At 49.6% G+C, this 22,716-nt stretch overlaps 1 protein-coding gene across 1 annotated transcript in view; it reads left to right on the top strand.

The window, feature by feature from the left end:
- Positions 1-7,489: 7,489 nt before the first annotated feature.
- KCNJ15 (potassium inwardly rectifying channel subfamily J member 15) overlaps positions 7,490-22,716 on the top strand; it is a 39,567-nt gene continuing 24,340 nt past the window's right edge. The window contains exon 1 of the mRNA XM_080655077.1: positions 7,490-7,675. Within this exon, the coding sequence (XP_080511203.1) occupies positions 7,587-7,675 (89 nt within the window). The 5' untranslated portion in view covers positions 7,490-7,586. The remainder of the gene's footprint in view (positions 7,676-22,716) is intronic.

Below are 22,716 nucleotides of genomic sequence, written 5' to 3'. Positions count from 1 at the left end.
GACCATTCCTGGCTGTGGGTTTAGGCAAAACCAGGAAGGATCCCGTTGCCGTGGGCAAGCACGATGGGCAGGAAGAGTGTCCTGACGCTGGCCACCTGCGCTGTGGAACTCCACTTCCTAATGTCCCCTTAACCTCATGGGGCCGGCCATGCCCCCTGCCCTTCCTCAGCCACCCTGCAGAGGCACCCTGAGGGGTGAGTTCTCCTCCTGGGTTCACTGGTGCAAACAGCAGCTCAGAAAAGACAGGGATTGGCCAGGTCATGTGGCCGGTGCACGGCCATTCTCAAACTGAAGCCACACCTACCTGGGATGAAGCGTGCTCCCCCCCCCCACCGCCCCCGCCCCTTATACTGTCCCCCTCACCAGAAAGAAATAATGAAATGATTCATTGTTTTGAGGCAAGGGTTCCATTTTAGGTTCATTGTTCTGTGGATCTGCACACTGTGAAATGAGAGTCAACTCACTACTAGTAAGATAAACCATTAAGCAAAAGTTTAAAAGCAAAAGAACAATGTGGTTTGCCCAGGAGATCCGCATGGATCTGAACTGATCATCACAGGGCCTGGGGGTGGGGGAGGGGGCATGCTCGCCTGGTGACCGCTGTTCACTACTAACTGATCAACCGCAGTGCTGCCTCTTCGGGCTCACGGCTGCCTGAGTCTGCACAGATTTCAGAAGAAAAGCTCGCGAAGGCGGGTTGTCAATGATTGCTAGAAGTTCCCCGGTGAAAGCAGTTTGGAGAAGAGCAAGTCCGAAGTCCACACTCACTCAGGGTCAGGGCGACCACAAGGCAAACCAAAGCTGGTGGGACAGCGCACGGGGCAGAGACAGAAATGTTCTCCAGCATGTGGTCGAGAATAAATGCACATGCACGGCAGTGACATCGCCCAGGGCTGGTCTCAAGGGGAGAAGGAAAATCCGGCCGCTCCATTCCCAGCCTTCCAGGTGGTGTCAAGCATCCGGGCCGTCAAGGGTTGAATGACTTTGGTTGCAGGAGCCCAGACTTGCCTCCTTATCCTCCAGCTTCGTTCTTCAGGTTGGACCATCAAGGAGGAGAACACCAAGAAAACGTACCCTTCTGCTGGCATTCTTTACCTTCTCTTAGTTCTGCTCAAGGCTCAGCCGTCAGGACACCTGAACTTGACAAGGTGATAGGCGACAACAGGACAGGAGTGACCGTGCACAGCTTTCCCTTTTTTGTAATAAATTTGTGTCCCTTTGGGCACACAGATGACCACTTTTACAACTTCTCCAGGCAGGGCTGCCAAGTAGCCCCTCCCCTTTGCTATTACTAGTAAAGAGTACTAGTTGATGGGTGTATAGCTGAGGTTTTGAGTGCCCAGCATCCTCTTTCTTTTAAAAATATATATATTTTATATATTTCTTTCTTTTTTAAAAATATATTTTTAAAATATACATATACATTTAAATTTATTATTGATTTCAGAGAGGAAGGGAGAGAGAGAGAGAGATAGAAACATCAATGATGAGAGAGAATCATTGATCAGCTGCCTCCTGCATACCCCTTGCTGGGGATCGAGCCAGCAACCTGGGTGGACAAGTGCCCTTGACTGGAATCGAACCTGGGACCCTTGAGTCCGTAGGCCGACACTCTATCAACTGAGACAAACCAGCTAGGGCCCAGCACCCTCTTTCTATGGTTACACTGCATTCAGGCCTTGAGAATTTATCACGACTCAGCCAAGATCTTTCACTTCACATAATTTAGCCAATTTGAATTGCTCAGTTTTTCCACACTAACTAGGATATTTGGCAAAAGGTATAGCTTTGCAATGGAAATGATCCCAAAGTGAAAAACCTAGTTGTTTACCCAGTTCTGCTAATAATGAGTCCTGAAGTCTCCAAGGCTCTCCTTCTGTGTAGAAATGGGGGTGCTAACGCAGAATCGGGGTTTTGATGACATTTTTTCTTTGTGGTTCTGAGGTAGAAATGACATGCATTGACAAAGAAGTGATTGAGGTCATTGCAAAGAAGGAAGTCCCAGTGTAATAATACCATTAAACGCTAAAACATATAAAGGGCAGGAAAACATACAATGTGCATTCAATGGGTTGTGCCCAAGGCCAGGTTTTGAACTTGGGAAAAGTGGGACAGAGACTGTACCTGTGCTCAGAGACCAAACTCTCGCAGCAAAAAAGGTCAGGACAAGTGAGGCTTGTGGCGTGGGGACAGTTAGAGAGAACTGGGTGATGAAGGGGGGAGCTGCGCCCGCAGATAGCATCAGACATGTTGCCTGTCCATTGAGATCGTCAACCCAAGGAGGAAGATGCCCCATTGACTCTGATTTTTTAAAGCTGAAATATGTGCTTCCTCACTAACTAAGACCCAATGGCTAAAGTATGAAAACAGGGCATATTGTAGAATAATTCACTACGCTTGTCTGCCCCAAAGATCATTGGAATAATTCAGGGTGATAATAGCATTTTCCGTACTATTCCATTTCAAATATTCTAAATGTGGCTTTTGTATGATATGCAGGGAAATTGTTGAGAAAGTGAATCCTGAGAGTTCTCATCACAAACAGATGTTTTTCCTTTTTTTTTTTTTTTTTCCTTTTCTTTGTCTTGTATTTATACAAGAGGATGGCTGCCCTAGCTGGTTTGGCTCAGTGGATAGAGCGTTGGCCTGTGGACTGAAGGGTCCCAGGTTCGATTCTGGCCAAGGGCACATGCCTGGGTTGTGGGCTCGATCCCTAGTAGGGGGCATGCAGGAGGCAGCCAATCAATGATTCTCTCTAATCATTGATGTTTCTATATCTCTCTCCCTCTCCCTTCCTCTCTGAAATCAATAAAGAAATATATTTTTAAAAAAGAAGATGGCTGATACTGTGGTAATCATCTCACAGTACATGTAAATCAACCCTTAAACTGTGCACCTTAAACTGATACAATGGTGTTTGTCAATCATTTATCGATAAAACTGGAAACATAAAAATGATTACATGTACAATACGAAGTACAAAAATAATTACATAAATAAAATAATTGCAGATGTGCTTAAAAATAAATCAAATGAATGTGGCTTTTGGAGTTTGGACTCAAGCTCAACCTACTGTGTGTGAAATAGTGTGTTTGGCCATCTGGTGGGGACTGGGTCCCTGGCCACAGGTATTACCCATGAAGCTGATGCAGAGTTGACAGTAAGACTGAACTATTGCCCCATCATTGAGATGGTTGGGCTCAGAACAGAAAGTGAGATCCTTCTGTTTGCCGTGGCCTGGCAATGCAGCCTCTCCCCTTTAGATGTTACTTTTCTATTCACTGTCCCAGGCTGTCATCTCCCTGTCACTGATGGGAATTTCCACAGAGCAGCCCGTTTAGTAAAAGTGGGCCCGGGTGTGTTTAGCATATGGTGTAAGGTTGTACAAACCACCACGTCCCACCTGAATAAGGCAAAAGACCTGAGACCTTTTGAAAGTATCAACAATAAAAAATCTTGAAGAAGAGCTTATGAAGCCAACTACTCTAGTCAGAGGGGTAGCGCTGAACAAATGAGGCCAAGAAAAGGTCTTCCCAGAAACCTAGTGGAAAAGCTGGCCTTGTGGGTGAGCTTTTCAAAGTTTCCGAGACCTTGTGACAAGGCCAGTTACTCCTGTTTGGCTAACAGAAAGCCTTTTGTTATGGGCCCTGGCCAGGTAGCTCAGCTGGTGAGAGAATCATCCTGATATGCCCATCACCCCTTCTACTCCTAGTAAAGCTGACTGGGCCAAGGGCACGGAAGCCCAGCTCCCTTGCCTAAGATGCTGTTTTCACTCCAGGACTCCCTTCAGAGTCAGGCAGGGAATGGCCTTGGCCTACAATAGCACTCTTACTTGACTTCCTCCCTCCCCTGACTTGCTTCCCCTACTTTCCTTCCAATTCCTCCAGGAGCACTTCTTTTATTAATTGCACATGAGTGTTTGTCTCAACATCTGCTTCTAGAATATCTACTCCTAGAAGAGATTTCAACTCCATGGCTTCCTAACGTAAGGTTCTCTCTGGACAGGCCAGAGGCAGGCAGGTCCCCGCCTCAAATGGACATCCTTCATTCTCATGGCTCCCTGCCTTCCTTCCAAGGCGACATTTACATGCCTCCGGGACAGGGATGGTGGGAGCAAACTGAAGGCAAATGACCAAGTCCGGCCTGGCCTGTGGAGGACTCTAAGCTGGTGGGGATCATAGGAAGCTTTGATGATGTTTTAAAAACTGACATACCCCCCACCCCAATAGTTCTATATCTAACCCAACTTAAGTAGATCTATTCAAAGGTAAACATGTATTTTTATTCCCTCTCATCACACTTCAAAGCTTTTCATGTCTCGACTGAAGCCAAGATGAGATTGGACGCGCTACAGCATTTTCTTTTCTGGAAATGGTTCTTGGGAAATGGCTCCCTTGAAAAAGCTAGTTCTTGTCATCTTCTCTGCCCAGTTTTTAGACATCTTTTTAGAACTTTGGGTAAAAATCCAGACTTTGGATGTATTTTCTATTTAAATTTGACACATGCAAGAACTTTGCTTGCAATTAATTGGGAGGGAAGAAAGAAAGAAAGAAAGAGAAAGAAAGAAAGAAAGAAAGAAAGAAAGAAAGAAAGAAAGAAAAGGAAGGTGATTTACTGAATAAACATTCATGTTTGTTTTTTATTTTAGGCCACAAGACCAATAACATTGACCATCTTCAGTTATGAAATGATTAACTGTGTATCTGAAGTAATCTTGTATGGTGGATCCCAGACCCTACTCCTTAGACTCAGGTTGTGAAGTAAACGAGTTCCAGATTGAGCAACACAATATCTTTTTGTTAAGATTAGTTGTTGTCTTATTTCCCTCATTAGTCCAGAAATTTCCACAAATACTTAGATCATTCAATTATTAAAAGATGCAAAATAAATTCTGTCTTCAGTGACAGAAATCTCGTAGATGTATAGATGCTTATTCTAGAACTTTCCCACTCACCTCTCCACACTTTAATCACACATTTATATGCCTCTCCATCTGAATTCTGTCAGATCGGCCACCTCAATGTCTAACTTTTTAATATCTCCAAATGAAAACAGGCACGCATCACCAAACTGAAGAATACTGGCTTCGCATTTAAATTATTTCATGGATTTATATTCCTTTGGGCTCATTTTCTTCTCTCATCACTTTTAAGACTGTTATGAATGGATGCGAGCTCTACTATGCACGGTCCTGCAAGAAATAAAACTTTCCAGCATATTAGACCCTCGTTATAATTCATGTCGTGTATTACTTGATACTCAAAGGAATCTACGCATGCATATGTATGCCTGCAATAGACTAATTGGAGAAAAATGTGGCCTAATGAAAAGTGCATGGCCTGCGAGCGAGAAAAGCTGTTTGGAGCTCCATCCACCTCTTTGCAGCTCTGTAACGTTGAGCAAATCAATTGCCCTCTCTGGTTTTCACTTCCTTGCCCTTAAAACGCAGCTAATCATGCCTTTTGGCCTGAGCATCAAATTAAAAACATCATTGGAAGAGCTTTTTAAATGGAGGGAGAGTACTCAAGTGTTAGTTTACCAATTAAAGGGGAGACTGCAAATACAAATTAAAACTAAGAAGATAAGAATGAAAAAATTCAACCGTAATAACAAATTATACCCTTCATTTATAACCTTTTCTCCACCTACTTGACAATTATATTTTGGGGAGACTATGCCATGTCCGATGTCCCTTGAGGGACACAGAGTGAGGTGCGGGGGGGGGGGCTCTAAAATGGAACAGAGTTGAGTTGGCACAAGTTAGACAGCGCTAAGTGGCATTCAGAGTAAGTAGAAGGGAATGTTGAGATACAGAGTTGGACTGGGACGATATGAAGTGAGGACCTTAAGAATGATGTCCCAGGGGAGGTACCACTTGGGCTAAGACCTGAGCAGTGGTAACGGACCAGGCGGATGAATGAAGACCTGAGGACATTCCAGGCAGAGGGAACAGCCTGTGCAAATCCTCTGAGGTAGGGCATGGTCAGAGTCTGAGCTCTGGGTTTTCCCTTTTCCCTTTTCTCCACCTCTGCGTGCACTTGTTTTGCATGGACTTTTACAACCTCCTCCCCTCAGGTCTGTCTGACTCTGCAGCTCTGGAGAGAGACCGCCAGCTTTGGGAGCCGAACCTTGTGTGGCTTCTTTAGTCTCTCCAGCCCTGACATTGCTGATGGTCACCGTTTTCTCTGAGGCTGAAGAGGAAACCCTTGCTTCGTGGGAAAGAGAAGAACCAAAAGGAAGAACACTGGCTCGCCGTTCCCACTGGGGAAACGGGGAAAGGAATGACCTCGGTCAGGGCTTTGAGTCAAGGGAGAGGGGAGGAGAAATCATTTTTCAAGGGAGCCATTTCCCAAGAACCATTTCCAAAACAGAAGATGGGGTAGCGCATCACACCTTGCCCCCAGGCCTCAGAACTCGGGAGGCGATATTTCCTCTGCTTCCACTAAAGCTTGTCGCCTACTGTTCTCTCCAACTTAAAGCAGCCTTGTCCACCTGGCCCAGGTGCCTGTGTAGGGGACACTGAGCATCCACTCGGAGTTGACCTTGTACCAGGGCAGGAATCTCGTGGTGAAAGCACCCGCGGGAAAGTCGTGGTCTTTCAGAATCTACCAGGGTCTCCACGTGCTCTGGCCTTGGGAAGGTTGTTGGCCCACATGGGCCTGGCCTCCCTCCCTCGGCAGGAAGAAGACACACATCTGTGTCCAAGGAGGAAGCTCGCTGCCTCCATTCCCAGAGACCGGGAGACGTCCCCTCAGCCTCCTGCTTTGAGGGTGGCTTCTGCCCATTTCTCATGAAAGTGCCAGACTCTGCACAGATGCTGGACACGAGATTCCAACCCGGTGCCCAACCCCAGTTTCTAAGCTCCAGAAGAACCCATCTTGACCCACATCTATCCAAGTTCTTGACACTTTTCCCATCAAAGAAAATAGCCTATAGGAAAAATCAACATGGCCAGGGAAGATGGCCCTGAGAAACACAGAGGGTTCCCCTGTGCCACTGTGTTGACTCATATTTGATGTGTGTATTGTCTGTGTGGGTTTGTCCTGACTTTTCCTGGAGGCAGGGTTCATGGTCACTATGCATTTGGAGTGGGGAGAACAGGAAGGGAGCGAGAACTTGGGGTAAAAGAGAGTTACTTAGAAAAAATAATCCGGTTATTTATTTATAGTTTATTTAGGCAAAGGCACCTTAAAAAGGCTTTGAGAAGAGTGGCTGAAATTTCTTCAAAGAGTAACTGGCGTTCTTTAAAGGGGCAGAGTGCTCTTTCACACAGGTGTCTGCAAAGCTGCAACAGGGTGGCCATTCGCATTCTCTCCTGGTCTGTAGATTTCCTTAAGACACACTGCTGACATCATGGCCTCTCTCTCTCCTCTCTCTCTCTCTCTCTCTCCCCCCCCCCCCTCACTTTCTCTCCTTCCCTCCCTCCCTCCTTCCCTGGCCCTCCCTCCCTCCGCCCAGTCTCTTCCAATCTCTTTCTTTCTCTCTTCAGCTTCTCCAGGTAAACCCTACTCAAGCTTGTACCAACTCGTTTTTGACTGACAGGGAGCAAAGCGAGCTGTCTTCATTCTGGGGGAACCTGAACACCTATGCTCCCGAGGCAACCTGCTGGGCTCATCCTCCCCCTGCCCGACAGCAGCTCACCTCCGGCCAGGAGCGTGCCTCGCAGCCCCTGCAGGTAAGAGGCAAGTGGGGGTCAGACCCGGAGCAGGCAGCGTGTGGGAGCGATCTCGGGAACACGGCCCTTCTCAAGGTAATGGAAGAGTGGGATTCTTTTCAAACTCCCTGGAATCATTCAAGACGGCCAAGCTTATCTGCGGGAATTTACAAGTGCTGTTTGCATGTGGAAAACGGGTTCTTACTTAATGATGGGGCAAAAAAAAGTGCTTTATTCTTGCCTGTGAAACAGTATCCAGATGTTGTCTTGTTTTTTTGCGGGTGTAAGTGATCTAGATGAGGGGGGAAGAACTGCTCCGACTTCTCTGTCCGGGTGGGTCTCTCCTGCCGTCTGTCAGGGCGAGTGTGTTATTGATTCTCAGCGATTAGATAGTTCTTAGGGTCGTTCGCCGGCTCTGATTTCTTCTTGGTCGGTAGAGAAATCAGTTGAGGTTGCCGCAAGGCGAAACCTCACTGGACTAGTTAACAGTCTGCTACCTATCCTTACGAGAAAGAGTTATGTAAGTTTTCCGTGGTAGGTATAAGGAATGTAAACAGTTCTGACTTTGAAAACCTTCGGAGCCTTGCCCACGACCCCTGCCCTAATGCACTTTACCGTCTGGGTATGATTTCGTGTGCCTGCCGACCCTGCTCGGCTAGTAAGTGTTACACTGGGTGAAATCTCCACATTCCTCCCTCGAAACTAGTTTGTTTTAATCTCCTCCCTGCACTTCCGCGTTTAGCTGCCGGGAGGAAATAAGAGTTTGTTGTTCAGTGGATGTTTCTTGACCTCACAATTGCTTTTCAGTCCCAGGTGCAGACACAACGCATGCCGTATCTCATTGGGAAAATGAAAGACCCCCGTTGGTCCCACTCCACTCAAACACTGAGATTTATTTCTCCTTCTGGGAAAATACCTCAACCTTTCTTTCCCCTCTTGATCTAAAGGAAGGACTTTGAAAAACATTACAAGTGATTCTTAAAGTTCTTTTTTTTTGAAAGCTGAAAATCGCACTCACACACAGAATCAGCTGCTGCCCCAGGTCGTGTCCCAGGCTGTCTACTCGGGTAAATGTTTAAGCAAATATGTAATAACCAACAATAGCCTTGGGTGGAAACCTCTCTCAACTGAAAATTGTCCTACGAATTCAAAGAAAAGAGTCAAATTCAACAACAATGCCTTTTTCAATGTCATCCTTTTATGAAAACTAGACACCAGGAGATTTCCATTGGAACAACAAAGCACTTACCTCACCCTCAGCTCCCCGCGCTGTGCTCTCCTGGGCTTTATTTTTAGCAGATTTCCTCCTTCCTAGCTGTGAATATAATCAATGACCGCGGCGACCCAGAGGTCATGTGGCCAGTCTTCACAGGAGGTTGGGCAGTGGAGGAGTTTCACCAAATTGCCAGTAGCCACATCTCAGACATGCCCATGAAGTAACGGAGCTGACGGTTCTCCTCAGAGTTAAATAAACGCATACATCGTTGGGGATTTTATAGAAATAGACCCGGTTGAATTCTGTGATTCTGGTTGCTTAAGGAAAACACATTTTTAAAAAGTCCTCCCACCCTCTTACCACTCCTGCTTCCCCCCAACACTTGTGGTCATCTTATATAAAGTGCTATTTCCCCAATTTCTGCCTTTCACACTTCTAACCAATGTGGACAGCCCTGCTTGCAGGCGGGGGGGGGGGGGGGGGGGGGGAAGGGGGAAGGGCGAGCGAGACCCCAGCCTTCCCACTTCACCGTCCCGGGGAGCCAACAAAAGCAGGTCGCTGGCTGCATTGCACGGGGCTCAGCACACGCCTGTGAGGAGGAGGCTGGAAAGGTTGCACAGTCTCGTCTCGGTGCAAGTGTGCATGTGTGTGTGTGTGCATGTGTGAGTGTGCGTGATTATATACCTAAAGGACAGCGACATGCTTGGTGCAAGGAAAACCACCGAGGTGTGGCTCTAGGCGCTGCACAGAGGCAAGCGTTTTGGCCTTAATCAGTAAATGTCAAGTGGTTGACATCTCCTTTCCTGCCGCACCCCCTCCCCTCTGTTCGGGCGAGCAGCTGGCTTCCTCTCACACGTGGCTTCAGAGGCCAGGGCCGTGCGTAGACTTGCCTGGTGAACCGTCACAGTCTCAGGACCCCGCAGAACGAGCCCCGGGCCCCCACACAGCTGGGACAACGGGCCCCTGGGGACCCTTGGTGGAGGCATAGCAACCTCCCCAATCGTTTCCCTCAGCCGTTCATTTATAAGCAACTCAGCTACGGTCTTTTCTCCACAACAACTTGAGCACGGAGTACATTGGTGTCTCCAAATGTGTTGTTTCAATTCTTCTTTGAAGTCGAAATAACTCTGCTCCCGAGATAGTCAGGAAGCTCCGGCCAGGTTCACGTGCTGCCGTGCGTGCAGAGTGGAGTGTGCTGCTTAGGGGTGGAAAGTGCAGGATGAGGGTCAGGCCAGGGTTCTTAGCCCCCCTCCCTCCTGCCTGCCTTTCCCCTCCAGGCAGACTGCCACCTTGGGGTGGGGCTTCTGGTGCCCTTGAAGGGTGGGCTGTGTGGCAGGGCTGGGCACCCGGACAGCCAAGGGAGCACAGGGAGTCAAGGGGGGTTCACTGGGTGCGTGTTCCTCAAGGATGCTGTGCCATGGGAGGGCACAGATCTGACCCAGCCTCCCTGGATCTCTGCTGCCACTCAGGCTGGCGTCTTGGAGCAGGTTATCCAGATAGGGAGGGGCTTGCAGCCTGAAGGGCCAGGCCTCCCCCAAGGACAGGAGCACACAGAAGCCTGCCCCCTACTTGCAAAGGGAGAACAGAGGGTGCAGAGGGAGAGAAGACAGCATATAACCTTTTTATAAATATACTAGAGGCCCAGTGCATGAATTCGTGCCGGGTAGGGTTGGCCGGCCTGCCCCGATAGGGGCCCATCGGGCCAGGCTGGCGGGGTGGGGGGGAGGGGCCACAGGTGGTTGGCTGGCCAGCCCTGCCCCTGATCGGGGTGTTGGGGGCTGATCAGGGGCAGGGCCAGCTGGGAGGAGGCCGAGGCCAGCCAGGGGTGGGGGGCTAATTGGGACCTGGATCAGGCTGGTTGGCAGCTGCAGTGCGTGTCATAGCCACTGGTCATTCCGGTCGTTCCCCCATTCCGGTCGCTAGGCTTTTATATATATGGATTTTTTTTATTGATTTCAGAGAGGAAGGGAGAGGGAGAGAGAGAGAGAAACATCAGTAATGAGAGGGAATCATTGATCGCTGCCTCCTGCACGCCTCACACTGGGGTTCAAGCCTGCAACCTGGGCATGTGCCCTTGGACCAGAATGGAACCTGGGACCTTCAGTCCACAGGCTGATGCTCTATCCGCAGAGCCAAGCTGGCCAGGGCTAGTATATAATCTCAGAAATCAGGGTCTGGGGTAGAAGTTTTATTGGCTGTTACTTGGTTGAGTTGAAAGAGAAAAAAAAGAGCAAACAGACATCCTGATGAAGACACGGCAAACAGTAGTTTACGGAGGAGGTGCTGTCCCCTCTGCAGGGCGCTCTCGGGCTCACCCAGACGGCGGCATGGTCCTCTCGCTCGCTGTGATGCAGAGTCCACACAGAATCCCTCACCGCATCCCAGGGTTTTTAGCCAAAACCGACCCTGCTCATTTCATGAAGAAAGGTCCGCGCTCCGGAGGACTCTGTGCCTGCCTCGCTTCCCCGGGCATGGCGCCTCGACTGGGGGAGGTCAGGAAACCCAGGGTCACCGCAGTCCTGTGTGCCTCTCGTTCGCATGCAGCCTAGTTCCCGCGTGCAGTCTGTGCTTCTCCAGCCGTGGGCAAACTGCGGCCCGCGGGCCGGATCCGGCTGTTCTATCCGGTTCTCTTGCTCTCCCCTCCGCTCCTTTACTTTGAATTTATATTAGTTCACACAAACACTCCATCCATGCTTTTGTTCCGGCCCTCCGGTCCAGTTGAAGAACCCATTGTGGCCCTCGAGTCAAAAAGTTTGCCCACCCCTGTCTAGACCTAAACTCCTCCAGCGCGAAATTCCAGGTACTTTCGTCACGGGATGAGATGAACCAGGGCTGCCTGGTCACGCTCACCGCACCAGAAAGTGCGCGGGAAGAAGAGCGAGGTGCATGATTTTTTGGTGCAAAAGCATGCGTGGCAGGAAGCAATGAAGAGTGAGTCTGAGCTGCCTCAGGACGGAGGGCCTAGACGCAGGGGTGGGCAAACTTTTTGACTCGAGGGCCACAATGGGTTCTTAAACTGGACCGGAGGGCCGGAACAAAAGCATGGATGGAGTGTTTGTGTGAACTAATATAAATTCAAAGTAAAGGAGCGGAGGGGAGAGCAAGAGAACCGGATAGAACAGCCGGATCCGGCCCGCGGGCCGTAGTTTGCCCAAGGCTGGCTAGAGGAAACATGGGAATGAGTTAGCAACAGAGTAAGTTCTGTTTAGTTCTCCCTGCAGGTCAAATTCAGAGCAATCTACAGGCACATGGTCCACATTAAATAGGGCCAGCAGCTCTTCCATGGGGCGGGGCGGGGGGGTGCAGCGGGGGGGAAGGGCCACAGAGCTGCTCTGGCCCCTCGTACCCCCATCCAGGGTTCTGAGTTCAGGGAAATGACATCCTGGAACTGACCACGTCCCTGCGATGACAGACCACATTAGTCCCCAGAGTCAAACGGGGTCATCAGAGTACAAAGGGGCTGGCTCGGAGGGCAGGCACCGCAGTCAGGATCCGATTCCCAGGGGCTGCTCAGGACCCAGGAGCTGGGTGTGGGTTGCCACCCGCATCCTGTTTCAGGAGAAGTTGCCTGGGTTCCGGCTGAAATTCTCATGTGCTTCTCCAGTGCCAGCGGCACCAGAGGCTGATCAAGGTTTAATGTAGCTTGCCCTGGCCGGTTTGGCTGAGTGGATAGAGCATCGGCCTGTGGACCAAAGGGTCCCAGGTTCAATTCCGGTCAAGAGCACGTGCATCCCCAGCCCGGGCCCTGGTTGAGGCACGTGCAGGAGGCAACCAATCAATGTGTTCCTCTCACATCGATGTTCCTCTCTGCCTTTCCTCTCTTCCACTCTCTCTAAAAATCAATGGAAAAATAGCCTCGGGTGAGGATTTAAAAAAAGAACACATTTGATAGAGCTTGAAGGTTCTCCAACTTGAGGTCCCTCTTCCAGGAAAATGAGTGAAAAATTGTGACGATGAAATGAGGTACCACGCTGTGGAGAAGGTGGGAGCAAGTGCAGTGTGAGGTTCATCGACCCCATGACAAGCCCACACCGAGTCATACATCATAAAGGCCTGTGCTTGTTTCTTGAAGCGATGGTTGAACTAATAGATAGAAATTTTAGCTGCTCGCTGCCCTCTGAGTGACTCTGAGAAATGATCAGCGAAAATACCAAATAAGCATCTTCTACATACCTAGTGACCAGCGAGGAGATATGGGAAACTGATCTGGGTGATATTCAGACTGTTTCCCGTTTCATCGGCACCTTGCCGCGAGACGTAGGTCTTCCTGCACATGGCTGACCTTTAGGGTCATGACCGGGCCCAGGGGAAGATGCTGCGAAAGCTCTGTGCCCCCTGCAGCTGGGGGCGTGGGCTCTAAAGTGAATGCTCCACCGTTTCCATTCGAAAAGGCTAGTCGTGAGCCTAGAACTCAGAATGATACTCAAAATGCACCCAGAGCAGGCTTCCCCTGTGACTGGAGGCGAGCCCCAGTGAAATTTCTAGTCTCTGGCAAGAAACAGCCCCTCCTTCCTTGGTTCCCGCCAATGCTGTTTCCAGTCCCGACGGCCGCTGACGGCGCCCGTTCCCGGTAAGAATGTTTGCTAACCTCGTGCCTCCCGGGCCACATCGCGCTCTCACTCCGTGATGTTTACGTCTTCAAATATTTGCCGACTGATAGTGTGCGCCCTCCGAGTCCTGCTTGCCAGCGAGCGCAGGCCGGCTCCCAGCTCTGGCTTCTTACTTCCCGGGTTGCCCTTTGTGTCTATTCCTACCCTTTGAGGACACATTGGAAGTTTATCTTCTGCTTGGAAACATCGTGAAATTTGGTATCACCCATTGTCTTCCTAACGACCCCATCCCCACACACCTGCTGGGAGTTAAAAGAAAATTCCAGAGCTCCAGAGCACCTTGCTCCTTTGTCTGGAATTCTCTAAATACTAAGGAATGAGGACCCGCGCCCCGACTGCTTCACCTTTTCAAAAGTCCAGGAAAAGAATTTATATAGAAACAGACACATGTTTACAAGCGCTGCAGGCGTGGGTATTTAGCCAGACGAGCCATCATGAAACCGACGGTGTATGTGCAGCGAGAATATCTCAGTGTCAACAATGGCACACACAATGGTGCTTTATTTGGAATATTTTGTTTCATACATTTTAAATCTACAGTTTCCGCCTAAGGTTCATATTGAAGATTAAGTGTCCTACAAAATTCCCCTCTAAACAGTGTTTTTAAAAAGAAGTGCTGTCACAGTGACATTAATCTTACCGTCGCTCTCTAACAAAGGAGCTGGGTATCAGGTGCCATGCCTGGGTTCCTGGCAATAGGAACACCGAGATAATCTGACTGAGAAACACTCAGGGTTCCAGTTCCTGGCACCACCCCTACATGCCCCTTATGCGCAGGAGAAAGACTGGTGTCTCCCAGGCAGGTCAAAGCTGTCTGGGGAAGATGAGGGCAAGGGAGGGCCCCAGCCTTCATGACTCAGTTTCCTGGGGAAAGCGAGGAGACCCCTTAGATGCTAGGACTCTGCTTCCTGTCTCAGGGGCTTGGAGGCAGGAGGGGAGTTCTGAAACATTATCACGTTTCCAGGGGTCCTCAAACTACGGCCCGCGGGCCACATGCGGCCCGCCGAGGACATTGATCCGGCCCGCCGGGTGCCGCTGCCTGTCCTGCTTAGCAGCCGACTCGTCCCGGGCCCGCAGTGCGCATAGGAATTTGTTCATAGTTTTTTTTTAAACTATAGTCCGGCCCTCCAACGGTCTGAGGGACAGTGAACTGGCCCCCTGTTTAAAAAGTTTGAGGACCCCTGCAAGCACCATCTATTCTGGGAGGTTCTACTGGCAGGCAGAGTCCTGAGGAGCATCTTGTGTCATTCTTGCTCCACAAGAAAGAAGAAGGTCTGTGCTCAGAGAGACTGGGGAACCCCGTTGTTGTCGTCATACTGGGTAGTTCCCTCTTGGGACCTCACAGTCTCATGACCACATTAGAAACGCTGCAGCAAAGGCGTCCCGAACCTTGCATTCCAGGTTGTACAACCACGTCGGACTACAGAACTGTCTGCACTGCCACCTACCTCCTTCCAACTGTCATTCATTCCTCTGATTAGCATTTCGTGCGACCCCGTTGGGGGCACGTTTGCACACGGTGATTGGCGTGGGGTGCAAGGTGTCATGTGCTCCAAGGAAGAGCAGGTCACGAAGTCCATGCTCCACTGGACTGTGAGCTGTGCCTTGGGGACCCTAGCTACCCTGCAGGTGACTGGCCAGCCTTTGGGACTGCAAAGTGGCCACGGGCAGGTAGCTCCCCAAGTTGATTTACCTTTAGTTTCGTTAAATCCATCTTATTCCGCAAAGGATTTAGGTGAGTTTACAAAGACACATCCAATGCTGTCACGCAAATGTAATGCAAGTTAAAAGTACTGCTAGTATAGGAGGAAAAAGGAAGTTAGGGTATGCCTCGGAGAGGTAATTTGACAGAATCATGGACTTACATGATTTTTATCTATTCTTAGGAACTAGGAATGAAACGCGTACGGAGAGCCTGTCATTTGCGACGTCAGAATTGAATGTAGGGTTTAAAGATGCTTCATGTTGGAACCTGGAGGTCTATTAGGCCCTCACTGAATCTAGTTTTCCGTGCACCATATTTTATAATACTTCTGAAAGACAGTGTCTTATTGTTTTCTTTCTATTACTATGTGTATAATGCATCTGTCTGTAAGTGAGGTTATAAACTTTCTCCTTTGGCTTAGCCCGGTTCTAGCACCACCGCCAGAACACCATCAATGACCTGAGCTAGGAACCTTCTCTAGCCTTCCCTCCAAGTCCCAGACACCACTGGTTCATCCCACCTGGCCCTCCTTCCTACGGCCTGTCCACTCCTCTCACTCCCCTACGGGTTGCAAGCTCAGTGGCAATGGAGGTTCTACCTGATTCTTCCTCTGTGTTCCCAGAGCTTGGGCTGAGTTATTCCTCAGGCGATGCTTGTTGAAGCCGCATACATCCACGTGGAGGCACAGTTTTTCTTATAACTCCCTCTCCCGTTGCATCAGGACCTATGTCCATCGCATCCTGCAAATACACGACATAGACCTTTTCATCGAATGTTTTGAAAACTACCTAGATCTGAAAACTCCTGACCAGTGCCCTTACTCCCTTGGTGAACATCTCACAGGGATAGATTGGCTGCTGGAATGGGGTTCACGGGATGATTAAGGAGGGAGACGCATGCTTAGGAGTGACAAGAAACAGGGCACCGCGTGCCTATGATATAGCGGTTGTGCAAAGCCCCTGGAGGGAAGACAGGAAACATGCAGGGTGCTCTGGAAAGAGGGAAACTGAAATAAAACAGAAGTAAGAGCCGAGCTGGCAGGTTTGGTGTGGGAGCATGCACTCAGCGTTGGATCCTGGGGAAGAAAAGGGGAGGAATGCGCTGCAGTCCGGGGGCGGGAAAGGTGATTTGACCCATGGTGTGGCCCATCCAGGAGACAAGCGAGTTCACATGAGTTCAGTCTCCCTGGAAGGCTATGTTTCCACACGGTCTATGTTAGCATACCTGTGGCAATAAGGGTATTTGGCTCTCAATGTGTTTTAAATTGTAAGCTGAAGAGAATTTTCTAAGATTTGCCCATTTTAAAGATGAAATATAGGATTAACACAAGAGCTACTTTTCCGTGGTTACAATCGCGTGCATTTCATCTGCCTGGGAACTGCCTGCACCGGTGCGTGGGGTTTCAGAGCCGAAGGCTGCACGAGGGCATGTATACGTAAGCATAAAACTCACAATGATGGATATTAACGTGTCTAGCCCAATATCCTGGGAGTGTTCTCTAAACTGCGCGTTTGTACAGCACTTTGCTTAGCTTTCAGTATCTGAAAAAGCAGCATATGACTTACTAGCCCCATAGTTGGTAGAAATGTGTATTTAATGAGGTTTTTCATCAACTCCCATCAGGATTTGGGTAGCTACATTCTAACCCTCAGCAATTTCCAGGAGACACACGTAGAGAAGCCAGTCCTTGATCTCGGAGCCTCCGTCTGCTGCTGGGAGGAGTGGGTGGGAGTGGAGCAGGACACGCAGTAAAAACTTCCCTAGCACAGGAATGGCTCTGGCGCAGGAGAACGCGAGGACAGTGACACGAGGGCTTCACAAAGGCTGCGGACTGTCAAGAAGGAAAGTCCAGTCCTGGCCCGGGGGCTCAGGAGGTTGGAGCGTCGTCCCGTGCACCAAAAGGTTTTGGGTTCAATTCCCGGTCAGGGCACCTACCGAGGTTTTGGGATTGATCCCCGGTTGGGGCACATACAGAGGCAACTGGTCAATGAAGTGGATCAATGTCTCTCTCTCTCTCTCTCTCTCTCTCTCTCTAAATCAATAAAAGCATATCCTCAGGGGAGGATAAGATAATAAAATTAAATAAGAAGAGCCCTAACCAGTTTGGCTCAGTGGATAGAGCGTCGGCCTGCGGACTGGAGGGTCCCAGGTTCGATTCCGGTCAAGGGCATGTACCTTGGTTGCGGGCACATCCCCAGTGGGAGGTGTGCAGGAGGCAGCTGATCGATGTTTCTCTCTCATCGATGTTTCTAGCTCTCTATCCCTCTCCCTTCCTCTCTGTAAAATATCAATAAAAAATATATTAAAAAAAATTAAATAAGGAAGGAAAGACCAGATCCATTCAGAACAGTCGAGGAGGGCATTGGGCATTTGCGAGTGCCTTGAAGAGTGAGTGGGACTGCACTGTCATCCCGGGGAGGAGAAGCCATCAGAGGCCCGGGGAACGCAGGCACAGGGTGCACCAGAGGACAAGCGCAGGGAGGCCCCGTGTGCCGAGGGCTGTCTGCTGCAGGGATGGAGTGGGAGAGAGATGGGAATGGCCGTGACGATGCTGATGGCCACACTGCTGAGTGCTCACCTTGATCCACACAGTAACTGCCCATCCTGCAGGCATTCCTGTTGGCCTTGGTTTGGAGACGAGGGAAGCAGGGAGCAGAGGCAAAGTCACTCGCTTGCGGTCACAGGCTTCAGGAGGGGTGAAGCTGGGCTTTGAAGGGAGCTCATTAGTCACTAAAGGCCACACCCTTACGTGTTATGCCTTCTCCCGGTGAGAAGTCAGAGGGATTGAGAGATTATTGTTTGGCCGGCAGACCAGAGTCCCCAGATGTCGGAGGGAAGGCCCCTTCTACGCCTGGTAGTGGCGAATGATTCTTTTCCTCTAGTTCCTGTTCTAAGTGTGGCTAATCCATCCCTTCCTTCCTTGAAGGAAACCAAGTTATTCAATAGATTAATATTTATTATGATTTTGAAAGTGTATGCTTAGCATGGAGGGATGGTTACATGAGTTCCTGAAGGAAGAAGATTCCAGCAACTTAGCACTGGGCAAACACCCGGATTTGACAAACTGCATGCTTTGGTGTTCTGAGTCGCTCTGGATTAACTACAAGCCCATTCTTGAACGTGTTTCCAATAAAAGGGGGAAGGTAATGCAGTGTCCAAATTTGCTAATTGCTGCAATGATTAAAGCAAGACTTTCAAGTGCAGCCTTCCATAAACTTGGCGACCTTTTGCACACAAACAGGATCTGACAAAGGTAGTCACACCGTGGAGCGCAAATGAGCGAGCGAGGCCAGTGCCCCCGGAGCAGCTCCTGGCTGCTGGCCTTGCCCCCCAGGGTGAAGTGTGCTGTGCTGAGACCATCCTCTGGTCTCCCAGTGCCGTCCTGGGATCAAGTTAAACTTCAGCAAAACTGAAGGGCTATGGTCTAGTCATTTGGAAAACCATGGAGGCGGGTTAAAAGATTTGCAGCCTTAATTCTTGTAGCAGAACGTCAAATAATTAATATTTTGAAAACTTCTGGATAGGAGAATATAAATACCTGATAAGAATTCTCGAAGCCCTACAGGAAAAAGAAAAGAAGAGGAAAGGATAGGAAAGAAAAGGAAAGGAAAGGAAAGGAAAGGAAAGGAAAGGAAAGAAAAGAAAAAGGAGCCCTAGCTGGTGTGGCTCAGTGGATAGAGCGTCAGCCTGTGGACTGAAGGGTCCCGGGTTTGATTTCAATCAAGAGCACATGCCTAGGTTGTGGGTTCGGTCCCCAGTGTGGGGTGTGCAGAAGGCAGCAGGCCAATGATTCTCTTTCATCGTTGATCTTTCTATCTCTCTCTCCCTCTCCCTTCCTCTCTGAAATCAATAGAAATATATTTTTAAATAAAAAGATGAGAAGACAGTGAGAAAAAGCCTTGACATTCCTGGAAGTAAGTCCAGGTGTGCGAGCTCCTGGCCGTAGCACCCTTGGGTGAGGAGCTGAGCCTCAGGGTTGTATCGCTCTGCGGGGCAGGTGGGGAAAGATCAGCAGAGGCCAGCTCCTTCTCTCCCCACCGCAGGCCTCCACCCTCCTGCACCGAGTCCTCACCATCTCCCCCCACCCCAGCTCAACAGAGGCTTTCCTTAACGCAGCTGGTGAAAAAAATAAAATAGAAAAGTTACTCTTAGAAGTGACAGCCTGGGTTGGGCTCCCTTGCAGGCTGCGTGATACTCCCCCAAGCCACCTAACTTCTCAGTTTCTCATCTGTAAACCTGAAGCCACTCCACCCACGGGGACAACGGGAAAATCAAATGAGATGATTTCAGGGAAAGTGTTGGGAAGCTACTTCTGCCTTCTGTGAATCAACAGGGAACAAGAATCCTCAAAATCACCCCAAATGACCCTACTTTCCCTTTGTACAGTTTTGTGTGTGTGGTGGTTGTGTTGTTTTTTACTATAAAGAAACTCAGAATCTAACTCACCACCCTTACAAGAACCTTAACGCATAGTTTTAATTCTATTTTTTTAAATATATTTTATTGATTTTTTACAGACAGGAAGGGAGAGGGATAGAGAGTTAGAAACATCGATGAGAGAGAAACATCTATCAGATGCCTCCTGCACACCTCCCACTGGGGATGTGCCCGCAACCAACGTACATGCCCTTGACCGGAATCGAACCTGGGACCTTTCAGTCCGCAGGCCGATGCTCTATCCACTGAGCCAAACCAGTTTGGGTGTTTTAATTCTTTCTAACATATAAAAGGGATCAGGCCCCGATAGCTACTCAAACTGTAATGAACAGAAGTTGAGATTTGAACGAACTCATTTTCTGGCTTTGCCTCTAGACATGACTGCCGTTCTCCACGGAAACTGAAGCGGAAACCACCCTCGTGATGATCTTTCTGAGGTCCATTCTCTGCTGTTAAAATCCGTAGCAGCATTACAATGGTAGCTTTCTCCTCGGCTTTATAAGGAAAGGAGAGTGACCGAGAGAAAGACTAGGAACTTGGCATACAAGTGAACCATGCTCTGGAATTCGGGTGGGTCTAGGAAAAAGTACAGACTCCAGTGGAAAACATATACGGGTGTGTGAGAAATCCCCGTAAACTAGAAATTGAGTACACACTGCGCAGGCTGGTATGGAAAGAACCCACCGTGCTCTCGGAAATCGGAGAGCCAGTTTGGCACCAAGAGAACACCCGGTGTCCTGGGACGTGGGACGTTTGCAATGAGCTGCAGGCTTCTCCGGATCTGAGGGCCCTCCTTAGCATGCGCACCCACCAGGTCTCCTGGAGCTCTGCGCTAGAACTGCAGCCCGCCAAGGTGCTCCGTCACTGGACCTCAGTTCCCCACCTCCTTCCTCTCTTCCCTGTCAGCCCCGCCCGTCACCTGGTCTGGATTCGTCCCCTCCTTATTGCCTTTGCCTCATTCCTGGAAGCCATCATTCCTTTCCTTTCCCTCTCAGTCTCATTCTCCCCTCAAGACCCTTTCAGGCCCGCTAAGCTTGGCTTTCCCTTCCCCACGGAGCCAGACCACGTCCTCCCTGAATTTCATTTCTCGAGGCCAGGGGTGGGCAAACTTTTTGACTCGAGGGCCACAATGGGTTCTTAAACTGGACCGGAGGGCCGGAACAAAAGCATGGATGGAGTGTTTGTGTGAACTAATATAAATTCAAAGTAAAGGAGCAGAGGGGAGAGCAAGAGAACCCTCCGCTCTTTCGGCTCCGCGGGCCGGATAGGACAGCCAAACAGGCCGGATCCGGCCCGCGGGCCATAGTTTGCCCACGGCTGCTCTAGGCTGAAGCAAACCCAGCCCATGTCTGTGCCATGAAGTACGGATCTATCATGTCCCGATGTGAGCAGTGCGGGCCCCACCTCTTTCCCCAGTCAGATCCCAGGCCCCTGGGCAGCTGAGGGCTCAGGGCACGGGCTGAGCAAGAACCAGCCGCCCCTCGCCGAGTCCTGCCTGGTGCCTTGAGGTGGGGGTACGGCTCACTGTTTGTAATCTCAGCCTAGCGCCAGGCGAGCTTCACCATCCCCCCTTTCCCAAAGGAGGAAACTGAAAACCGGGGCATGAAATCATCTGTCCGACGTCACTGGCCCAGTTCCCTGAGTCGGCCCCGACACAGCGCTCTGACGCTAAGTAGCTTGCCCCACTGTTGCAACCAGAAGACCTGAGATTTGAACCCAAGTCTGCATATCTGGCTCCAACTGTTACTTCCATGATATCACGTTGCTTCCCTATCAACAATATGCTCAAGACCAAGTTGAGCATGGGGCAATATTAAATGAACATGCGATGATTCCTCCCATTTTGTCAAAACCAAGGACAAAAGCTGCAAATCTGAGCAGAGCCGCACACAAAGTCTTACTATATCTAAAAATCCTAGATATGCATGTGCATTCTTTCTCAGTGCTTTCTTTTTAGAGCAATTTTGAGTTTACAACTAAATTAATAGAAAAATGTAGGGATTTCCATACCCCCCCCGCCCCGCCCCCACACAGGCACTGCCTCCCCCATCATCACCATCACTCAGCAGAGTGGTACCTTTCAGACCAAGGGTGAGCCTTCATTGACACATTGTCATCACCCAGAGTCTGTAGTGACATTAGGGGTCACTCTCGCTGGTGTACATTCTATGGGTATAATGATGCGTATCCACCAATACGGTATCACATAGCGTGGTTTCCCTGCCCTAAAATCCTCTGGGCTTCCCTTATTCATCCCTCCCTCTCTCAATTCCTGGCAACCACTAGTGTTTTCCCATCTCCTCAGTTTTGTCTTTCTCACGGTGTCACACGGGTGGGATCATACGGTGGCCTGCTCCGATCGGCTTGTTTTACTTACTGATTGACATTGATGCTTCCTCCACGCCTGTAGCTCACTCTCCCCGGGTAGTTATGATGGGACCAAGGCAACCCTTGGCCCTTCTTCTTCTTCGATTTATAGTAACAGGCTCTAAAGATTTATAAGCATGTTCATGTTATTTATCACCTGGGTCACATATAATTCCATATATGCCACATGCCTTAAATTTTTTTTAAATGTAGTAGGTATGTTCACTGCTCGATTTCTCCAATAGTCAAGGACATTTCTGCATGGCAGCCCTGCTCTCATCCATGGAGCCGCCTCCATCTGGGCACCAGGAAACCCTCAGAGCAGCGGGATCTGAGCTGAATGAGCTCTTATCTTTCCAACCCCTCGTAGTGGCAAAACCAGTCCGGGCATCGCCCAGGAGGTGTTTTTATAAAACTTCCCTACCGGCTTCCATGAGCTCAAGTTTGGAGTCTAGTCTCTCTGAGCTTTTCCTTGAAATTTTACGTTATAGAAAGTTAAAGCTTTAAGGGCTTTCAGAGAAGTTAGTACAGCACCCCCCTCCTCCCATTACAGATGGGGAAACTGAGGCCCAGAGGGAACATGAGACTTGCTGAAGACTCCGACGCATGTAGAGGAGCTGGTTCTCCTGCCACACGTGGGTCTCCTCGCCCGCCAGGCCTCCTCCCAGCCTAGGGGGAACCCAAAGAGGAAGAGATCAACCCAAACTCGGGGGGAAGCAAAATAACG

This window comes from Plecotus auritus (genome assembly GCF_963455305.1).
Source record: "Plecotus auritus genome assembly, chromosome: 2".
Classification (NCBI taxonomy): Eukaryota; Metazoa; Chordata; class Mammalia; order Chiroptera; family Vespertilionidae; genus Plecotus; species Plecotus auritus.
This window is presented reverse-complemented; position numbering and strand designations above follow the sequence as displayed.